The sequence below is a fragment of the Coccomyxa subellipsoidea genome (assembly GCF_000258705.1).
Source record: "Coccomyxa subellipsoidea C-169, whole genome shotgun sequence".
NCBI lineage: Eukaryota > Viridiplantae > Chlorophyta > Trebouxiophyceae > Coccomyxaceae > Coccomyxa > Coccomyxa subellipsoidea.
In genome coordinates, this window is record NW_005178037.1 from 2,085,929 (window position 1) to 2,104,842 (window position 18,914).

General features: G+C 53.9%; 5 protein-coding genes across 5 annotated transcripts; 3 read left to right on the plus strand and 2 right to left on the minus strand.

The window, feature by feature from the left end:
- Positions 1-1,251: 1,251 nt before the first annotated feature.
- On the minus strand, positions 1,252-4,661 carry COCSUDRAFT_36350 (hypothetical protein; the record flags this gene model as incomplete). Its single annotated transcript, XM_005648755.1, has 10 exons — positions 1,252-1,461; positions 1,650-1,804; positions 1,932-2,157; positions 2,277-2,582; positions 2,692-2,871; positions 3,355-3,471; positions 3,592-3,749; positions 3,854-4,055; positions 4,171-4,359; positions 4,596-4,661. 10 exons carry the CDS (start codon positions 4,659-4,661, stop codon positions 1,252-1,254), a joined length of 1,809 nt encoding a protein of 602 aa, XP_005648812.1.
- Positions 4,662-5,219: 558 nt separating this feature from the next.
- On the plus strand, positions 5,220-6,625 carry COCSUDRAFT_28720 (hypothetical protein; the record flags this gene model as incomplete). The annotated part of the gene is made up of 4 exons (XM_005648756.1): positions 5,220-5,750; positions 5,885-6,037; positions 6,146-6,344; positions 6,518-6,625. The coding sequence occupies exons 1-4, from the start codon at positions 5,332-5,334 to the stop codon at positions 6,623-6,625; spliced, it is 879 nt and encodes a 292-aa protein (XP_005648813.1). The 5' UTR covers positions 5,220-5,331.
- Positions 6,626-7,642: 1,017 nt separating this feature from the next.
- On the plus strand, positions 7,643-12,496 carry COCSUDRAFT_53282 (oligopeptidase A). The gene is made up of 18 exons (XM_005648757.1): positions 7,643-7,828; positions 7,979-8,119; positions 8,211-8,296; positions 8,393-8,590; positions 8,709-8,915; positions 9,103-9,270; positions 9,367-9,470; positions 9,580-9,736; positions 9,898-10,005; positions 10,114-10,248; positions 10,426-10,570; positions 10,657-10,804; positions 10,910-11,047; positions 11,175-11,279; positions 11,362-11,520; positions 11,690-11,755; positions 11,887-12,031; positions 12,163-12,496. Exons 2-18 carry the CDS (start codon positions 8,026-8,028, stop codon positions 12,286-12,288), a joined length of 2,289 nt encoding a protein of 762 aa, XP_005648814.1. The 5' UTR covers positions 7,643-7,828; positions 7,979-8,025; the 3' UTR covers positions 12,289-12,496.
- A 2,515-nt stretch (positions 12,497-15,011) lies between these two features.
- COCSUDRAFT_62775 (hypothetical protein) lies at positions 15,012-15,425 on the minus strand (the record flags this gene model as incomplete). The annotated part of the gene is made up of 2 exons (XM_005648758.1): positions 15,012-15,122; positions 15,270-15,425. The coding sequence occupies 2 exons, from the start codon at positions 15,423-15,425 to the stop codon at positions 15,012-15,014; spliced, it is 267 nt and encodes an 88-aa protein (XP_005648815.1).
- A 2,018-nt stretch (positions 15,426-17,443) lies between these two features.
- Positions 17,444-18,440, plus strand: COCSUDRAFT_62777 (hypothetical protein; the record flags this gene model as incomplete). Its single annotated transcript, XM_005648759.1, has 2 exons — positions 17,444-17,523; positions 18,272-18,440. 2 exons carry the CDS (start codon positions 17,444-17,446, stop codon positions 18,438-18,440), a joined length of 249 nt encoding a protein of 82 aa, XP_005648816.1.
- Between the last annotated feature and the right edge of the window lie 474 nt (positions 18,441-18,914).

Genomic DNA, 18,914 nt, shown 5'->3' on the forward strand with positions numbered 1-18,914 from the left:
GTCCGAAAAGCCCAACCTTCCAGATAATGCTAGCATGCTAGCTATAGCAATAAAGCTTTCAAGGCAGTACGAAGTGCAGCTATTTCCATAGATTGGTAGTGTTGAAATAAGAATGGAAAAAAGAAAGAAAGAAAGAAAGAAGGAACGCAGAACAGGAGACCCCAGGGGGGACCCCTGCCACGTGCGTACGGGCGCAGCCGGGGGGCCGCGCAGAGGACATCACCTCAAGGCTAGCCCCCGTCATCAAAAGGGAAAGTCGAGGACAGGCGGCATAGTCGGGTGGAGCGTCGCAGGGGTGGGGGCGACACCAGAAGGGCGGGGGATATTCAGTTAAGAACAGAATCCAGGATAACGTAAGTACCCAGGTCACGTGGTACGATTACATAATTATAACGTTACACTCTCCCCCATTTAGTTGTCAGCGACAACGATAGCTTCTCAAAGGAGTAACTTAAGTGAGACCCCACAAAGGTGGACATGCAAAGTGCATGCTGAAAGTTCGGACTCATACCCATGCATGCATGAGATATGAATATGCCTCAGCGGAAGGAAACTCATCCCAACGGGTGAGCGCCGCTGGCCAGCATTTTCCGTCGCTTACGCTTAGAAGCTAATATATACGCTTAGAAGCTAATATAGCTAATAAGTGTAACGTCACGTACCGGTTACAGTAGCACTACCATAATGCACTGATGATCTCAGTACTACTATGTATAGTATACATACAAAACAGCAACCCAAAACTTGGAAGAAAATCATGTGGTGCCCGAGGTGTCGTGCATCTTATGTTGCCAACTTGGCAGTTAGACTAAGGTCACCGGTCACAAAGTTTTTTTTTATAATGCAGTCATTGTACCAGTGGTGCCATGAAGGGCATGCATGATAAAATTGGACACCACACTTGCATCCCATAAAGTGTCGGCAGTGCCACAGGTACAAGAGATTGTCTTCTTCACCCTGCAATACTGAGAGTTCCAACACAGTTCTCACACGTTTGATGCTGTCATTAGCTGGCCCCTGTCGACTGGTGTAGATTCAAACATTCCTCACTTCATCGTCAAAGCAACCGTCATGCAATACTCCTGGGTCCTTCAGCGCCCCACCACTTCGGGCTTCAGACCTCAACCCTACCATCACTGCCACGCTCAGCCCTCACCCAATCAACACAGTGTGCTGCTCCGCATCACGCTCGCAAAGGCTCGTTTTGCAAGAGGACGCCGCCCATGCCAGCATGCGCATCCCCTGCTCCGCTCAGCCGTGGGAACCGATCCCAAAGTGGAATCGCCGCACGAATTTGTCGTTGAAGGCATACTCGAGGCGGAGGGGCCCAACGGGTGAGTCCACGCGGATGCCTGCCCCAAAGCCGTAGCCGCTGCCGGGCTTACCGCGCGCCCCAGCAGGGTCGCCCAGCACCGTCTGCCCACTGTCCAAGTCTGTGCCGTAGTCAAAGAATAGCGCACCCTGCACACCAGGCTCGGGGTTCAATTCCTCCAATCCAAATACCTGGGGGTAAAAATGATTTGCAAGTATGCATTCCCTCCTGGTTTCAGGTAACTGCAGCCCGCAATACTGCGTGTGTGCATCAGCTGCAATGAACATCTTGAATCCTGAGAGGGCGTTTATTTCTTTGGGAGGCAGAGAGGACTCACGTCCACGGGGCCAAAGATGGGCCAGTGGAGGCCAGCAGTGCCAGTGACATAGTTCCGGCCGGAGCCAACGCCACCCTCGCTGTATCCTCGCACCGAGTTTGTGCCGCCGATCGGGAATGCCTCATAAGGAGGCAGGTCTCCCAGGATCACACCGCCTGTGCACAATATGACAGATCTGAGAACACTGGTATGCACGGCGCACATGGCTGCAGAGAAGCATCGCAAGGAGGGAGGATCTGCCGTTGCGTAGAAGAAAATTATGGCTTCAGTGCCGCAGCGCACCCTTGGCGGACAGGTGGGCGCGCAGGCCCTTGTAGATCTGCATGCCCCGCTCGGCGCGCAGGCAGAAGCGATTGAAGTTGAGCCAGTCGGACTGCAGCGGCAGCGCCTGCTCCATGGAGGCCACCAGGTGCGCGTCCTGGCCGCCGCTGTATGCCGCCCGCAGCAGAGCGAGCATCAGCGTGTCGCTGCGCCCGCCCGAGAACGTCAACGGGCTGCCGTACGCATCCTGCACCGGCACCAGCATACCTCAGCACGCCTCCCATTGACTGTACATCTCCGTCACAACCCTGAGAAGACAACCACACAGCGATGCAGGAGAGACGGGGCCAGTCGGCTGGCGCGCGCCTGCGTGATGCAGCTGCCGTGCTCGTCGAGGCACTTGGCACGTTGCCAGTTGACGCCGAGCGTTCCGGTCCAGCCGGTGGCGAGCGGGCGGCCGTACTCGACCCCGCCCATGAGGCGCGCGACCACAACGCTGCCTTCGGGGGACGTCTCCTCCTCGCTGCCCGGCCGAGCGCAGTCGTCCGGCGCGCGCCCATGCACCGGGTTGCCCGATGTGCGCGTGTTCTGCAGCGAGATCGTGCGCGAGGTGCGATACGGGTCCCCCTTCACCCACGGGTCGGTGTGGTTCACCCGGAACAGGCTGTCCACCTGCACCAATTATGCCACTTTTCTTAGGCATAGCAATTAAATAAAACAGGACCACTGACTCTGTACCTCAAGCTCTTTTGTACTGCCAAGCTGGCAGCAGGTGCAGCACCTGCCCAATCTCAACGGTGGCGGCAAGCTTCTGGTTGAGGCCGAAGAGGTTGCGCTGGGAGAAGGAGGCCGAGCCTATGAAGCCTGGCAGGGCTCCCTCCGAGTGCCCCTGTGAGCTGATGCCCCCGCCGCAGCTGAGGCCCCCCGTCTTACGCTCCACAACATTCAGCACAAGGTCCACCTGCACACCCAGCAAGCAGGCTGCAGCCACTTGTTCTCCACATAGTTGCACGACACGGCTAAAAATTTTCTCGACACGCGTTCCGACACTTGTCGGACACCGACACGCCCGACACGCCCGGACATGCATGCATACTGTTGGATTACATAACCTGACCGTTACGGCTCCAAATTGAGCCAAACCAGCCTGTGTTCGACCCTAAAAACACTGGGGAAATCATTTTAAGGTCCATTTTGCATGTAGGAGCCATTTACATCACGTTTTATGCAGATTAATTGGATTTGCAATGCTTTTATAGCCATGCATGCTCAAAAAGCTGAGGTGGCTCCCACGTGGCAGCCGTGTCGCCGTGTCTGGCCTGGGAAAATTTTGCCCGACACCCATGTCTGACACTCGCCGTGTCCGACACTCCTAGCCGTGTCGTGCTTCTATGGTTCTCCACGTAAATCTTTGCATATGAAAGTGGCATGGAGAGTCTCACACCTTTGGATGCTCAAGTGTGCTGTCTTCTGCTGGCTGTGGCAGGATGGTCACATCATCAAAAAGCCCCATGCTGTACACAGCGTCTATGTCCATCTTGGCCTGCCGCACATTGTACACCTGCCATTCGAGACACAGGACACACTCAGAGCCTGTGTTTGGAACCGCTGGCAAAGCACTTGAATTTGCTTTGGGATGCAATGATGCAATGAAGCAATTCAGTCAAGCAGAAGCACTCACCTGACCAGGGCGCGTTGCAAGTTGTCGCAGGACCACCTCTGGCCTTGTGGCGCCCTCTTCTCGGACCTCCCCGGTCTTCCTATCAACATATCTCAGGTTGAGGTTGCCCACCACCATCTCAGCCAGCTTCACATTGATGACCCCACCGGTGTCATCAACTTCCGTCACCTGCAATTGAAGCCCCCTTCTGTTTCTCATTGTCATTCAGAGCCAAATAAAAACGCAGTAGGTCCTGCACGAAGGCAGGATTTGCAGTGCAAACAGGAGTCTTCAGGGCTGTGGCAGACCTGCCCGAAGATGCCGCGGTCTTCATACCACTTGTTCAGCCGTTTGACGGCGGTGCTGAAAGCTGGGAAATTCAAGGTGCGGCCTGCCTGGTCCCTGAACGCCTCCTCAATCTCCCGCTGGGGTAAGACATTTGCGCCAGTCACGACCACTCCCTTGATGACCGGATTTGCAGTGGCCTGCACAGCAACAGCAGTGCAAAATAGTTGGTGTTCTGCGTTGGATACACATGGCAGCAGACATCAAAAAGGGCAATATCAAATGGAATGGCTGCTGGCTGCTTTCATCCAGCACCTGCAGTGTGAGCTTGATCCCATCTCGTGTGTCCTCGGCAGCTGGCAGGATCTGCTGGAAGTAGCCTGCATCAAAGACGCGCTGGATATCGTCCCTCACTTCGCTGAGGGTGTATGCAAAGTTTGGCTTGATAGTCAGCTTGGACTCTGCTATCCTCTTCAGCTCCCCATCGACGCCCCTTACTTCCACCTACACAATCACACTCGTCAGTCTCAGCAAAATCTAGGACATGGCTTGTGCGGGATGAGAGGCATTTGAAAACGTCACCTCCAAGCTCTGGACTGGCAATAATCCTTGTGTGCTGGGTGGGGCGAAGCCAAGCGAGGATAGAGGTAGATGACAAAAATCAAGACGGTGATACCAAGGTAGCATGAGCAAAGACATTATCTTGACGCTCAACAATGGACATGCAGGGGCTTTTGTACCTCACTGATCAGGATGGGCTCCTCAGTGCCAGGGCCTGCTGTATCGCTTCCAGCCTGTCCCTCCATAGTGTCCTTGGTCAGACTGAGACTGTTGGCGACTTCTGACGATCTAGGCAGTCGCACAGTCGAGCCAGGCGCAACCCCGCCTGCTGCTCCAGAGAGACAGCAGAGCATGGTGGGCCTGGCTCGCCGTCTCCTTCCATTCCTGAGCTGTGGATGGGAAATTGCGTCTGAGAAATGTTGCATATTCTCGATTGCGCCCAGCTGCAGCTGTGCACCGGCCTGCTGAGCTTTGCCAAGGAAGCGTTCCATGCCTTGCTGCCAATTCCGCAGCACGTCCCCCATTTTCTGCAGGGGTGGGGGCGGTGCGCTGAGCATGGACCCGCTGCAGGATGGACTGCTCGCATCCATGGCTTCAGCACTGGCCTGTGTTCAGGCTGTGATCATCACTGTAAGAGCTCAATCCAGTCTACTCAGCTTCTTTGCGCCAGATATTACATTTCGCCGATTTCCTGGCACGATACGGCGCAATGCACAACAGTAAAGCCACCGACAGCCTGAAGTGCCACAGCTTCCAGTGCACTTTCTGATCGGAAACAAGCTTTAACAGTTGGCCCATTGTTTATGAGATCGGAGGTGTAGATTGTGGAAATGGTCTGTATAGCTGTGTGGTTGACGCGGGAAATTGTTGCCCTATTTTAGTCCTCGCACAGATTACCGTCAAAAGATAGTTTCTATGTTTGCCAACAGAAAACTACTTAGAATAGCCAGATTGCTTGAAAATTCCATCTGCACGCCCGCGTTTTGTTCGGTGGCCAGGCGTGAGGGCCAAGCCTCGACATCTGCGAGTGCTTCATACCTCAGTAGCTTAAGAGCTTGTGCAGGTACGACAAGGTCAGAATGCATGCCAGGCAGCACATTATACAGCACAGTCGAAGCAGGCAGGGCCAGGCTTCCCGCGCAGCATGATCTTCAGTCCAAGAGGCTCTTGTGCTCAATTGGGAGAGCGGCTGAAGTATGTATCAAAGAGAGCACAGCTGCAAGTCAGAAGCTCCCAAAGGCCCTGCATGCCTACCAGCAGCGGCGCAGTGCGTTTGGGCTCCCAAATCTGAATGGAGACACTTCCAAGCACTACCAGGAGAGACGCCTGATAGGGTGTGTCCGCGCATTTGTGCTGTTTGACACATTTACTGCATAGATTCCAGGTGTAAGCGGCAGCGTCCAGCTGAAGATGTGAAGAGTCCAGTGTGCGCGAAGGGGTTTTCTGACAACCATATGTGCTTGAGCAGGTATTCGCCAAAGCAGCTATATGATGTTGTCGCTGCAGTGGAGCATTATAAGGAGTTTGTGCCGTGGTGCCAGAGGTCTGAGATCATTCAGGAAAGGCCTCCTGACTTTGTGGAAGCCGAGCTCGAAGTCGGCTTCAAACTTTTCGTGGAGAGGTGGGGCATTCACGGGGTAGTGTTGCCTAAGTTTTGCTAGCTCACATTTACTCCTGTACTGCTGTCCCCCAACAAGCTGTTGTGACGTTACAATGTGCTAATGCGCAGGTACACTTCACAAGTACACTTGCACAGACCGGGCAAGGTGGTGTCGCATGTGTATGACAGCACATTGTTTGATCACCTGGACTCAACCTGGGAGTTTAAGCCGGGGCCCACACCTGGCTCGACATGGCTATTCTTCAGTGTGGATTTTGCCTTCAAGTCCCCGCTGTACAGGCACATTGCCAGCGTATTCTTTGATGAGGTGAGCTTGTTGACTGGACAATGGAACTCCGACAGTTTTTGAGCATTCACAGCCTTTCTGGCAGCTAGCTGAAGGAGCACTTGTCTTTTTCGCATGCCTGCAGCACTCGAACACATAATTGCCATTCATCACAATCATTGTATTTGACAAGCAGGAAACGTGCTCATGGGCAGGTTGTGAAGCATATGATGGGCGCTTTTGAGGGCCGCTGCAAGCATTTATATGGATCCTCCGCTTTTGCAAAGCGCGCTCCTGCAGCTCAGAAGATGCAGACAGCATGAGTGTGGCTAACCAGGTTGTTGCAGCCGCCTAGAACTTTGTTTGAGCGGGGGATAGTGAGGCAGTCGTTGTCCTGGGTTTCTTATTCTGGGTCACCCCATAGGTTATACCATGGGTGATGCAGCCATAGCAACGTTTTGGTGAAGTGCAGCGGAGAGGTACCTTGTCTTAGACTCCACACTGCGCTCATATTGAATGGCCAGAACTCCGAGACTTTCCCTTTAGAGAAGCGTAGCAGGAGTCATTAATTACTTCCAGATTGATCAGCTTACAAACTCTGAATTGCCGCCGAAAATATGGTTTTCGATCAAAAAATTGTTTTTGAAGGCTCTTGGTTGCCTGAAATTCAGTTCAACTTGCCACCATGAATCAAACAAATCTGCCTGAAGCAAAATTAAATTAGGACATCTCATCAGGATCCCATGATGTCTGCATGGGAACTGCATGATGCAATTTTCCCACATCTTGCCAGCAATATTCACCCTATGTTGGCTACGTGCAGGCCTGCAGGCTGCCAGCTTTCAGTGAATCGGTGTGATATTCTTCAAGTTGCAGTGGTCTAAACATGTACAACGTAGATATGGGGAATGATATATTATGGCAGTGTATAGAATATAGCGGCTCTGATCAGAGTACTGCTGATCTCTCATGTTTATGCAGGGTCTAGGTGAGCCTTTGCTGCACTCTTGCAATTGCCTCTGGCCAGAGGCACTGCTGCGGCAGTATTCTTGCTGCAAGAATCTTGCATGCGCAGTGAGGCGCGCCCTGCACGCGTATGCATGCGTTGCGCATACTTGCGGAAGGCATGCCAATCAGAAAGACGGGTGCACTGCGAGACTCGATCAGCAGAGGTTCCATTACATTCTGCCAAACCAGGCCACTCAGTGCTCGAAGGATGAGATCATGCAGCTTCCTGTACCTTCGCCAATGCAACTGGCACACATTCAGCGGCGATTCGAATCCCCTTCTGAAACGTTGGAAGTGGGAAAGAAAACTGTCAATATCAGAAAGGTGGTATTCTTGGATATGCGTGAAACGATTGGCACGCAGTTTTATTGAAAGCAGCAGAGGGTGCCAGTCTTATCGGAAACGATCCTCGATCGGGGCTGGTGTTTTCGGAGCCCGACAGGATAGTGCTTCCGGCAGACAGACATAACCTGCAGGTAGATAATAGAATCCATTGCAAAAGTCAGTGATATATGCAGGTGTGACAGTCCACACGGGGCACACGCGGAAACTTGAAAACGAGAACCTAGATCGTTCAGTGTTCTATCCCGATAGAGCTTACTAAACTCGACTTATCACCTGAAACTCCACCTGATGGACAGAATCCCTAATTTGTTGTCTTAATGCAGATTGCTCTCGCACCGGCTGAAATTCGAGTGAGAAGCAGAGAAGAAGCATGCTGCCTCCTTACGGACATTTCAGGAGCAGGAGAATCTCACAAGCACAAGGAGCATGGCTTTGCCTGTTCCTTGTATTTGCATCCGTTGCAGGTGCTTGCCACCGCCCACTTCTTGATGACGTGCCTCGGAGCCTGTCCTGCAGAAATCTCGGCAGTCAGCAACTTTCCAGTTTGACCTGCAGGCGCTGCAAGGAGACCTCTTGAATATGTTGAAGGCATAAAGACAGCTGAGGCATCTGCCGATGCAAAGGAAGATCCCCTGCTGGCGGTAAGCAGAATAGCCTTGGTGTCCCACATGCAGCCAGAGTCACAGGGCGTTTTCATAGAACAGTGTGGGCACTGACATCCTGCTGTGCATGAGCAGAGTACCGTATTCCCTCTCTATGACAAGCTTACTGCCGCCAGCATCGTCCCCAGTCTGATGAACCTCTTCAAAGAACTAGAGCAGGACATCGACAAGCTGGAGGCCTCTGCGCCTACCACCTGGGCTGACCTTGTCGATCCCTATGAACGTCTCAATGATCGTCTCAACCTTCCTTGGGGCATTGTCACACATCTGGAGGTGCGCATCCCTTCTCAATCCCAGCGGTGGTAAGATGGACGCACAGCCAGACAAAATACACCAGTAGCATCTGCTTTGCGCTTAATGTGCAGTTCTCAAAAAACGGTGTCTTGTGCAGGGAGTGAAGAATAACGACGAGCTGCGAGCAGCAATGGACCAGCTGAATCCATTGCAAGTGCGCATCAGCCAGCGCCTCGGCCAGAGCTCTCCGCTGTACCAGGCATTCAAAATCATTAGGAACAATTCGACAGGCCTTACAGAGGCCCAACAGCGTGTCTTGGATGGGGCTATAATCAATGCAAAGCTCAGCGGAGTGGACCTGCAGGTACAGTAGACTTTCTGCGCCTTGACAGTCCCATCTGTGCTTGTCTGCTCATACATCTCATTGCTCTCCCTCAGCATTATTGCGCGCTTACTGTTACGTCAGGAATGAAGTGTGTGCAGCTGATGTGAGCGTTCTGCTGCCATGTCAGGTTGCTGTGCCAGAAGGTGAGGACAGAGGGAAGGCAAAGGTGGAAGCAACAGATCGCTTCAATGAGATCACCCAGCAGCTGTCAGCGCTGTCGAACAATTTCAGCAACAACGCCTTGGATTCGACGGCCGCCTTTAAATTGCTTGTCACCGACAAGAAGGGCCTGGGTGGCTTGCCAGAGAGCTTCCTCGCACAGGCCGCCCAAAGGGTGTGTCACTCCTTTCCAGTAAAAGATGGATGCATGCACTCAACAAGCGCTGTCAGAGCTGGATACTAATTATGACCTTACTGTGCATTGTTGTAGGCTAACAAAGCAGGGAACGATGGGGCGACACCGGCAGACGGTCCTTGGCTCATCACCCTGGATGCGCCAACCTACACTAGTGTCATGTCTTATGCTGACAACAGGCGAGATCCTGATCCGGCCACCTGCTTCAACGTCAGGTCTGCAGTCATGATGACTCTTCAAGCAATCTTTGAGCACCAGAAATGAAGGAGGCGATCTTGCTCGTGGCAGGACCCTGCGTGAGGAAGTGTACAGGGCGTACATCTCACGTGCATCATCCGGAGCAGCGGACAACACTCCAATCATTGAGACAATGATGGCGCTGAGGCAGGAGCAGGCTCGCCTTGCCGGCTACACAGATGCTGCAGAATACTTCATGGCCAACAAGGTGACCTGCTGCACAGAAGCAATCCATCCTTTCACAAGCGTATCTTCTGGTGCTTGCCATGGATTGTGGTGCGCGGAGATTGCCTGTGGAAGTCTGGCAGTGCATGGATGAGTGTGCTTCTGACACGAGTCAGTCCCTGAGCTGTATGCTGCATGCTGCAGATGGCCACTCCCCAGACTGCTATGGACCTCGTTGAGCAGTTACGAGAGGCCTCATACAACACAGCAGCGAAAGAATTGAAGGACCTGAGGCAGTTTGCGGCTTCCCAAGTGAGTCCCTTGCCTCCATTGCAACATGCTGTGCATTACATCAGCAATGCCATGAACTCAGATGATGCAGGAGACAATCATACATAATCAGGTTGATGTGCGCCACAGAATTTCACCGAGACGCTGATGAATTGGGACAGTGCATACTGGGCACAGAAGCAGCAGCAGGCCCTGTTCAACCTGAATGATGAGGATGTGCGGCCTTATCTGCCCCTGCCAAGGGTCTTGGAAGGACTCTTTGCGGTGAGATCTCCCTGTCATGCACTTTGGTGTCATGGCTCCCATCCTTGAAAACCTCTGATCGGAGACACTGAGGACATATCATCTGTTTGGCACCCGTGCCAGCATATGAATGAACGGCTTCATTAGGCAGCCTTTGCTCGCCATTCCAGCGGAGTCATTGTCTGGTGCTGTGCACAGTTGGCCAAGCGCCTCTTCAACGCCACAGTGGAGGCCGCTGACGGAGAAGTGCCGGTCTGGGATCCGACTGTGCGATTTTTCCGTGTGTATCGCAATGGAGATCTGAAAGCTCACTTTTACCTGGACTCCTTCGCAAGGCCTGGAGGTGAGAGTTCTCCCAAGCTTCATTTGAATGATGGGCCAGCAAGCTCATGTGCAGCATGTGCTGAGGTCTTCGGCACAATGTTGCAGAGAAGAGCGCTGGGGCTTGGCAGTCTTCCATGGTTGGGCAATCAGCACTGCTGGCAGCACCAGGAGAGAAGCTGAGATTGCCCGTGGCAGTTCTGGTCACAAACCAGTCGCCCCCTGTTGGTGACAAGCCCAGCCTGATGACAATGTAGTAAGTTGCTCGAATCCTCTCCCTGACATGCTCATGTGCGCACTATGGTGTAGGCCAAATTCCTCGTGGGTTCTGACTGATATTATTTATTTGTCTTTCTGGCAGCGAGGTAGTCACGCTGTTCCACGAATTTGGACACGGCCTTCAGCACATGCTGACCACTCAGACTGACGTCCTTGTGTCCGGCATTGCGGGCATAGAGCAAGACGCTGTCGAGCAACCCAGCCAGTTTCTAGAGAGATGGTGCGGCCCTGACAGATCATCCTGCAATGTATTCAACGTTCTTGAACCAGTAGGCTTCTGACCATCTGAGAAGAAGCAGCAAGAATACACAGGACGGGGACACTGACATCGTGCTTGTTTTCCGCAGGGCGCATGAAAAGCCAGTGCTTCTTTCATTTGCACGCCACTACGAGACAAATAAGAGCATGCCAGAAGACTTGGTAAATAAAATAGAGGCAGCTCGCAACTACAGGTGTGGCTGGAAGGAGGGGCCATCTGTGTGACAGCTGTGAGAAATTTTGTCAGGATTGAGTAAATCATGGTGTGCTGCACAGGTCTGGCACAGACACGCTGCGCCAGCTGTACTATGCCTTGATAGATCTGAAGATTCACTCGAGCTACAATCCACAGCCCGGTGTCTTCCTGCATGAGACGGACCTGTACAAGGACGTCATTGCTAAGACTAATGTCATGGCCCCTCTCCCAGAAGACAGGTATGCATGTTGCGCGTTTTCTGCCCTGCATGCACTCTTACCCGTCACAGACCTGCTGCATTTCTTGGACAAGTGTACATTGGCACAAGGCTACATTGGCCTTAACCATCTCGCTGGAAAGGTTCAACAGTCCTCTCATCAATCTTCCATTTCTGCCTGCCCTGTGCAGGTTCCTGTGCACATTCACCCACATTTTCAGTGGTGGCTATGCCAGCGGCTATTACGGCTACAAGTGGTGAGGCTCTTCAGCTGCATAGCTTGCAATGGCTGTGACGCGCTGTGCAACATTTTTGACGTTACCTTTCATCTGCTTGGGTAAAGTAACATTGAGGCAATTGGAGTCTTGACCGCTATTGCCATTTGCAGGGCCCAAGTGATGTCTATTGATGGATTCAGCGCTTTCCAAGAAGTTGGCATGGATAATGAAGAAGCAATTGCGAAGGAGGGGCTCAAGTACAGGGATACCATTCTCTCCCTTGGAGGGGCTCGTGCACCAGCACTTGTATTCCAGGTATGCACCGTGAAAAATCTCACCATTCCTTTCAGCAAGGAGTGACAAAAGGAACGAAACTTTGATGTTCTAGTGATCACACGTGAAGACACCATACACTCTTATTCACTCATGCCTTGTTTCCAATACAGGATTTCAGAGGGCGACCATCATCAACGACTCCAATCTTGCGCGATGAAAACCTTCTCCAAGCTGACACTGGAAGTGTGCAGACACAATCTTTGGTGTCAGCAGCGACAAGCCAAAGGGCAAATTGATGAGAGTGACCCTTTCTGGAATGTACACTTTGTGCATGAAAGAGCTCTTTGATGGTATTTGTGGCTTGGACATATAAGATAGCAGGAGTGAAATGGCTAGTGCTTATGTAAATATTCCCAAGGAGTCCTTGCATAGTCTTGGATGACAGAATGAATAAAGCAGCAAATTGTAAATTGATTTCGGTCGTGTAAGTTGTGCAATATTGTCATCAGCCAACCAATGGAATGATGATGTTTTGCCATCTTTATACATGCAAACCTACGAGCACATACATTGTGCAGGCTTCTGCTCTCATTAAGATGCTGTGACTTGGCCAACTTTCCTTTGTTTCTTTAACGGATGAACCCTCTTACAAGTTGTGTGCTAGTCGCACGCTTTCCAATACACATACATGCGTAAGGATATTTAGGAAACCTGTCTGAGTGGTGGTTCGCAAAGCACTCCCGCGGGAGGATAGTGCGATACCTAAGAGAAGCGCATGAAGGCAACCGCTGACAGGCAAGACCTAGCAATGAACATGTCCCAAGCACCAGGGGGTAATCTCATCCCACAAGGCGCACACCAGCCCGCCGGCACCGCAACACCCCTCGGGTGACGTTGGAGGACCCACGGGGTAAGCCTACAGCATTGCATCTGGAGGCAGGGGGCACAGCAAAGCAGGCAAGCAACAATTACAGGCAAGCAATCACGTGCACTGCTGGCAACCAAAGAACGGAAAAATCATGGAAGGCCAATCTGTACATGGAGGCGTGGCTGCCAGTCGATCAACTACCTTTCGCCCAGAAGTGATTACGTGTAGCTTGCCGCAAGCCGTGAACTTTTAAGTGTATTTGCAGAAATCCGTGAACACTAAACCTTCATGTAAGGGGCCAATACCCCGTCCGGAAGTCCGCGCCGTTGACATCTCCCAAGACAGCACAGCCATAGGGACGATTTCCGGCACGTTGCACGCTGTTGCCTTGGCTGCAGTATCATCAGCAACCATGGCATATTTTTTTTTTTTTTTTTTTTTTTTTTTTTTTAAAGGGGAAGCCCCCGCTATTACACAGGTGCCAGTCGCACGCTTCCCAGCACGCATGCAATAGGATATTTGGGGAAACCTGTCAGAGTTGGGGCACGCAGAGCACTCCCGCAGGAGGATAATGCGATACTTAAGAGAAGCGCAAGCATGAAGGCATACCACAGAAAGGCAACAGAAAGGCTCCTAGCGATGGACATGTCCCAAGCACCAGAGGGTTACCTCATCCCCAGAGGCGCACTCCAGCCCGCCGGCAACGCAACACCGCTGAGGTGACGTTGGAGGACCCACGGGGCAAGCCTAGGGCTTGCAGCTGGAGGCAGGGGTCACAGCAAAGCAGGCAATCATCAATCACTGGCAGGCAATTATGGATGTGCGGGCAACCAGTGGTGGAACAGACATGAAAGGCACGTTTATACGGTTGGCCGACAGGGATGGAACAGGATCGCGTTCGGACCCATTACCACTAGGTGCCGCTCGGGGCTGGCAATGTGACCCTAAACTATGCCTCAATCTGCCAGCAAGGTGGGGCACAAGCAAACGGTGGCATATGGGAGATATGAAGCCGCAAATGAGGCGAAAAACAGGTAGGCTGGCGAGAACTCGACCAGATACACACACCCACCACACACCCACCCAATATTATGGCATATGTGTGGGGGATAGTCCACGCTTCCTCTCGACGTCAGCCAACATTGGTTGCTGGGTGGCGTCCTGGTTGCTGATCTCCTCTCGGTGTGCCAGTCCACCCTGCCCCGTGGGGCCAGAAGCGAAGCAAAGTTGCAAATCTCTTGGAATGTTCTCCATCTTGGGTGCGTTGCCGGGCGGCAGGGCTGTTGACAGCGGCCTCTTAGTCCACGAGCTGCCTATCCGAGCCTGAAGAGCAAGCTGCCTGCGAGACTCGCTGCCTGCGAGACTGGCTGCGCCGCCCGTGAAGAGGCCTGCAGCTGACTCTCCGCTGAAGTGGGTCCCTATGGGCCACCCTGGTTTCGCCTTGCTGGGTGGCCCAGCACTACGATTGTCTGTAAGGTGCTGATCAGTGTTGATTGCCTCTCCGTACGACCCCTCCTCCCTGGCCAGGTAACGATACCAGAATTGCTCCACATAGAATTGTCACAAGATTCTTTCCTAAAGCGCAATGCCTTTCGCTGCTCCCAACCGGTGAGCATCCTGCCGTGCTAGCAGAGTCTCCGCATTAGGTGTCCACGCCGATGTTGTGAGCTCTGCCTGACCATCGGGGTCCACATCTCGCAGTGCTGCCCGGCGCTGTGCCGCCATGACCCAGGAGCGCTGAAAGGCAATCTCCTTCATCTGCCTGCATCCGCACTGGCTGCCCCGCGTCTTGCCGTCTCCAAGCGGGTCCGCAATACGGCCGTTGGTATCCAGAAGGGCCGGTCGTCCAGAAGGTGAAGAGGCAGTCTCCAGGCTGCAGGGCCATAATGTGTGCTGGCTGGTGAGGTGGGACAGAGGCAACTTTTTTTCAAAAGGATGAATCTCGCTTACGCACGCATGCTGGTCGCACGCTTCCAGGACACATGCATAAGGATAGCTAGGATAGCAATTTCCATGTGTCCTGTGCGCGCCCCTCCCTGCTGACTCTTGCTCACAGCGGCTTACTTGTGAGCCAGCGGATAAACCGAAGTGCTGACTGGCATTCAGTGGCAATGTGAGTAAAAGCACGCCCGCTCAAATTTGAAGGTCATCTCAGACGTAGTGTAGCTGGTGATCTGCCTCGAGGCCGGTCTCGTATCCCAACGTCCGCTGGCCAGGCTGGCCGGCCTGATCAAGCTTGGCATGATCAAGCTTGTAGCCCTCCTGGCCATAAATGCAGTTGAAGCCTCCAGCCACTGTTTTAGGCCAAGGCAGGCCACCTGGGTGAGGCCAAGGCAAGCCACCTATGTTAGGCCAAGGCAGGCCGGGTACGATGTGTGGTGGAGGAGAGCATCAAGCGGGCAGCGGCACTGGGTGCTGTGCGCTCCAGCGGATGACTGGCTGTGCGTCCGGCAGGGCGTCCACTGTGCAGAGGACTCCGCGGTGGCACCAGCGCGCTGTGAATTCCTCCCGGCTGAGTGTGGGGTCGCGTCCCCGGAGCCAGTCGCTGAGCACGCCTGCTGACATCCGGATGTTGGCGGTGGCAAGTCGCCAGTCGGCCAGGAGAGCCTTCCTGCAGGAAGACAAGATGCGGGCTGCGAGTTGCCTGCTCTCAGTAGTCAGCGCACTCTTTTTTTTTTTTTTTTTTTAAAAGGGGAAGCCCCCGCTATTACACAGGTGCCAGTCGCACGCTTCCCAGCACGCATGCAATAGGATATTTGGGGAAACCTGTCAGAGTTGGGGCACGCAGAGCACTCCCGCAGGAGGATAATGCGATACTGAAGAGAAGCGCAAGCATGAAGGCATACCACAGAAAGGCAACAGAAAGGCTCCTAGCGATGGACATGTCCCAAGCACCAGAGGGTAACCTCATCCCCAGAGGCGCACTCCAGCCCGCCGGCAACGCAACACCGCTGAGGTGACGTTGGAGGACCCACGGGGCAAGCCTAGGGCTTGCAGCTGGAGGCAGGGGTCACAGCAAAGCAGGCAATCATCAATCACTGGCAGGCAATTATGGATGTGCGGGCAACCAGTGGTGGAACAGACATGAAAGGCACGTTTATACGGTTGGCCGACAGGGATGGAACAGGATCGCGTTCGGACCCATTACCACTAGGTGCCGCTCGGGGCTGGCAATGTGACCCTAAACTATGCCTCAATCTGCCAGCAAGGTGGGGCACAAGCAAACGGTGGCATATGGGAGATATGAAGCCGCAAATGAGGCGAAAAACAGGTAGGCTGGTGAGAACTCGACCAGATACACACACCCACCACATTGGAGGCGGGGATAGGCAGGAGGCATCATGTCCAAGGTCCTAGACACCCGCTCAGGTTCAAGGGTGGATACTGGGGTTGGAAACCCTAAACCCTTCAGATAGCCTTCAATGAACTACTGTGAATGGTGAGGAGGACAGACACTAAGGCAGAAGGCCACGGATGACAGGCCAAGGGGATTGTTGGGGCTGCTGGTGAGACAGAAACATCGGAGGATCACTGGAAAACTATTGATAGCCTAAAGCCCTGGGCAGGGTGGTCTTCTGTAAGCTTGCGCCAACGCTCTGGCTCTCCGGCACGGTACTCCACGTATCTTGTCTTCCTGCCGAAAGGCTCTCCTGGCCGACTGGCGACTTGCCACCGCCAACATCCGGCTGTCAGCGGGCGTGCTCAGCGACTGGCTCCAGGGACGCGACCCCCCTCCGTCTGATGCTTCTTGCTGTTCCTGTGCTTCTGCGGCAGCGGCTTTGTCGGCTGCTGAGGGAGCCACCAGTCTGTGCGCTGCTGTCGTACGCGGCTAGAGTGGCGGCGTGGCTTGATGCCTGTGAGGGCGTCCTGTGCTGCCTGCTGAGCGGCGTTAGTGGCCTGGGTGCGCTCCTCAAAGCCTGGCGGAATGGCGGGCCTGGGCTGCTGCTGAGGCAAGGCTGCTGCAGGCTCCGTGGTCGCGGCAGGCTCCAGCACCTCCGCATCTGTGAGGGGCTGTCGCCGAGCAGGGGCGGCTGTAGGCTCCGTGGGCGCGAAAAGCTCCGTGAGCTCTGCGTCCGTGAGAGGCGGTGAGCCGTAAGAGTCCTGTGGCAGGCTATCTGCTCCATGCGTGCTGCGCAGGATGGCACACAGGGAATCGTGCATGACGTTTCGCGCCATGGCCGAGTCTCCTGACTGGAGCAGGAGGGGGTGCTGGTCGTACAGTGCGCGAATGGCCGCTCTCGTCTGCGCAGTGTCCAAGTCTGTGTGGCCTGCTAGCCAAGTAAGGCACTCCTCTATCCGTGTGCTGGGAACACCGGAGAGCTCGAGCGGAGGCTGGCTCGAGGTGCATGGCTCGGCGACGTCTGGCGCTGTGTGCTCCATTTTTTTTTTTTTTTAAAAGGGGAAGCCCCCGCTATTACACAGGTGCCAGTCGCACGCTTCCCAGCACGCATGCAATAGGATATTTGGGGAAACCTGTCAGAGTTGGGGCACGCAGAGCACTCCCGCAGGAGGATAATGCGATACTGAAGAGAAGCGCAAGCATGAAGGCATACCACAGAAAGGCAACAGAAAGGCTCCTAGCGATGGACATGTCCCAAGCACCAGAGGGTAACCTCATCCCCAGAGGCGCACTCCAGCCCGCCGGCAACGCAACACCGCTGAGGTGACGTTGGAGGACCCACGGGGCAAGCCTAGGGCTTGCAGCTGGAGGCAGGGGTCACAGCAAAGCAGGCAATCATCAATCACTGGCAGGCAATTATGGATGTGCGGGCAACCAGTGGTGGAACAGACATGAAAGGCACGTTTATACGGTTGGCCGACAGGGATGGAACAGGATCGCGTTCGGACCCATTACCACTAGGTGCCGCTCGGGGCTGGCAATGTGACCCTAAACTATGCCTCAATCTGCCAGCAAGGTGGGGCACAAGCAAACGGTGGCATATGGGAGATATGAAGCCGCAAATGAGGCGAAAAACAGGTAGGCTGGTGAGAACTCGACCAGATACACACACCCACCACATTGGAGGCGGGGATAGGCAGGAGGCATCATGTCCAAGGTCCTAGACACCCGCTCAGGTTCAAGGGTGGATACTGGGGTTGGAAACCCTAAACCCTTCAGATAGCCTTCAATGAACTACTGTGAATGGTGAGGAGGACAGACACTAAGGCAGAAGGCCACGGATGACAGGCCAAGGGGATTGTTGGGGCTGCTGGTGAGACAGAAACATCGGAGGATCACTGGAAAACTATTGATAGCCTAAAGCCCTGGGCAGGGTGGTCTTCTGTAAGCTTGCGCCAACGCTCTGGCTCTCCGGCACGGTACTCCACAGGTAGCGGGGCGCACGATGGATCCGTCTGGCCGAGGGATACCCAAGGGGTGAGCCGCGCAAACACGTCCGGTGGTGGGCGAGGCCACCGGCACTGGGTGGCGAGGCCAGTGCCCCAGGGGTGAAGGAGGCACCCCCGGGGCCGTGTTGGGCCGAGCTCGACAGGTCCCTCGACCAGTGGAAGCACGTGACTCGGAGCCCCATTCCGCGCTGGCAAAGGTTAGAGGTAGGAGAGGCGCAAAGCTTCTGGTAGGCAATCTGTGGTCCCAGGGCTCTAAGGCAAAAGGGGTCTCAGACAAGGAACAGACAGCTTTCGATCGATACCCCACTTGCCTACTTTTGTGCGTATTTACTCATTTCGACCACGACACTGTTGCCATCCCGCGAGCTCACACGTCCGGATAGCCTCCAATGTAGCTTATTTTCAGCCACTATCATCATCGACAATATATATACATATTTTACGCGAATGTTACCCGTCTCCACTGGACCAGATGCGCACAGCCACCTTCCTCACTCTACACTAGCGACTAACACTTTTCCACTATCCCCATGGTTACTCGCTGCGGGACATATATTATGGGATTCGATGTTGTTCTCCTGAATTCTTGAAACAGTTGTGCCTGTACTTTATGCATTTCAACCACCAAACCTATGACGAAGGCTCTTAGCGCCCATGTGCCCAGAGCACCTATCGCAAAGGCCCCCCTAAGAGAGGGTGTGAGTT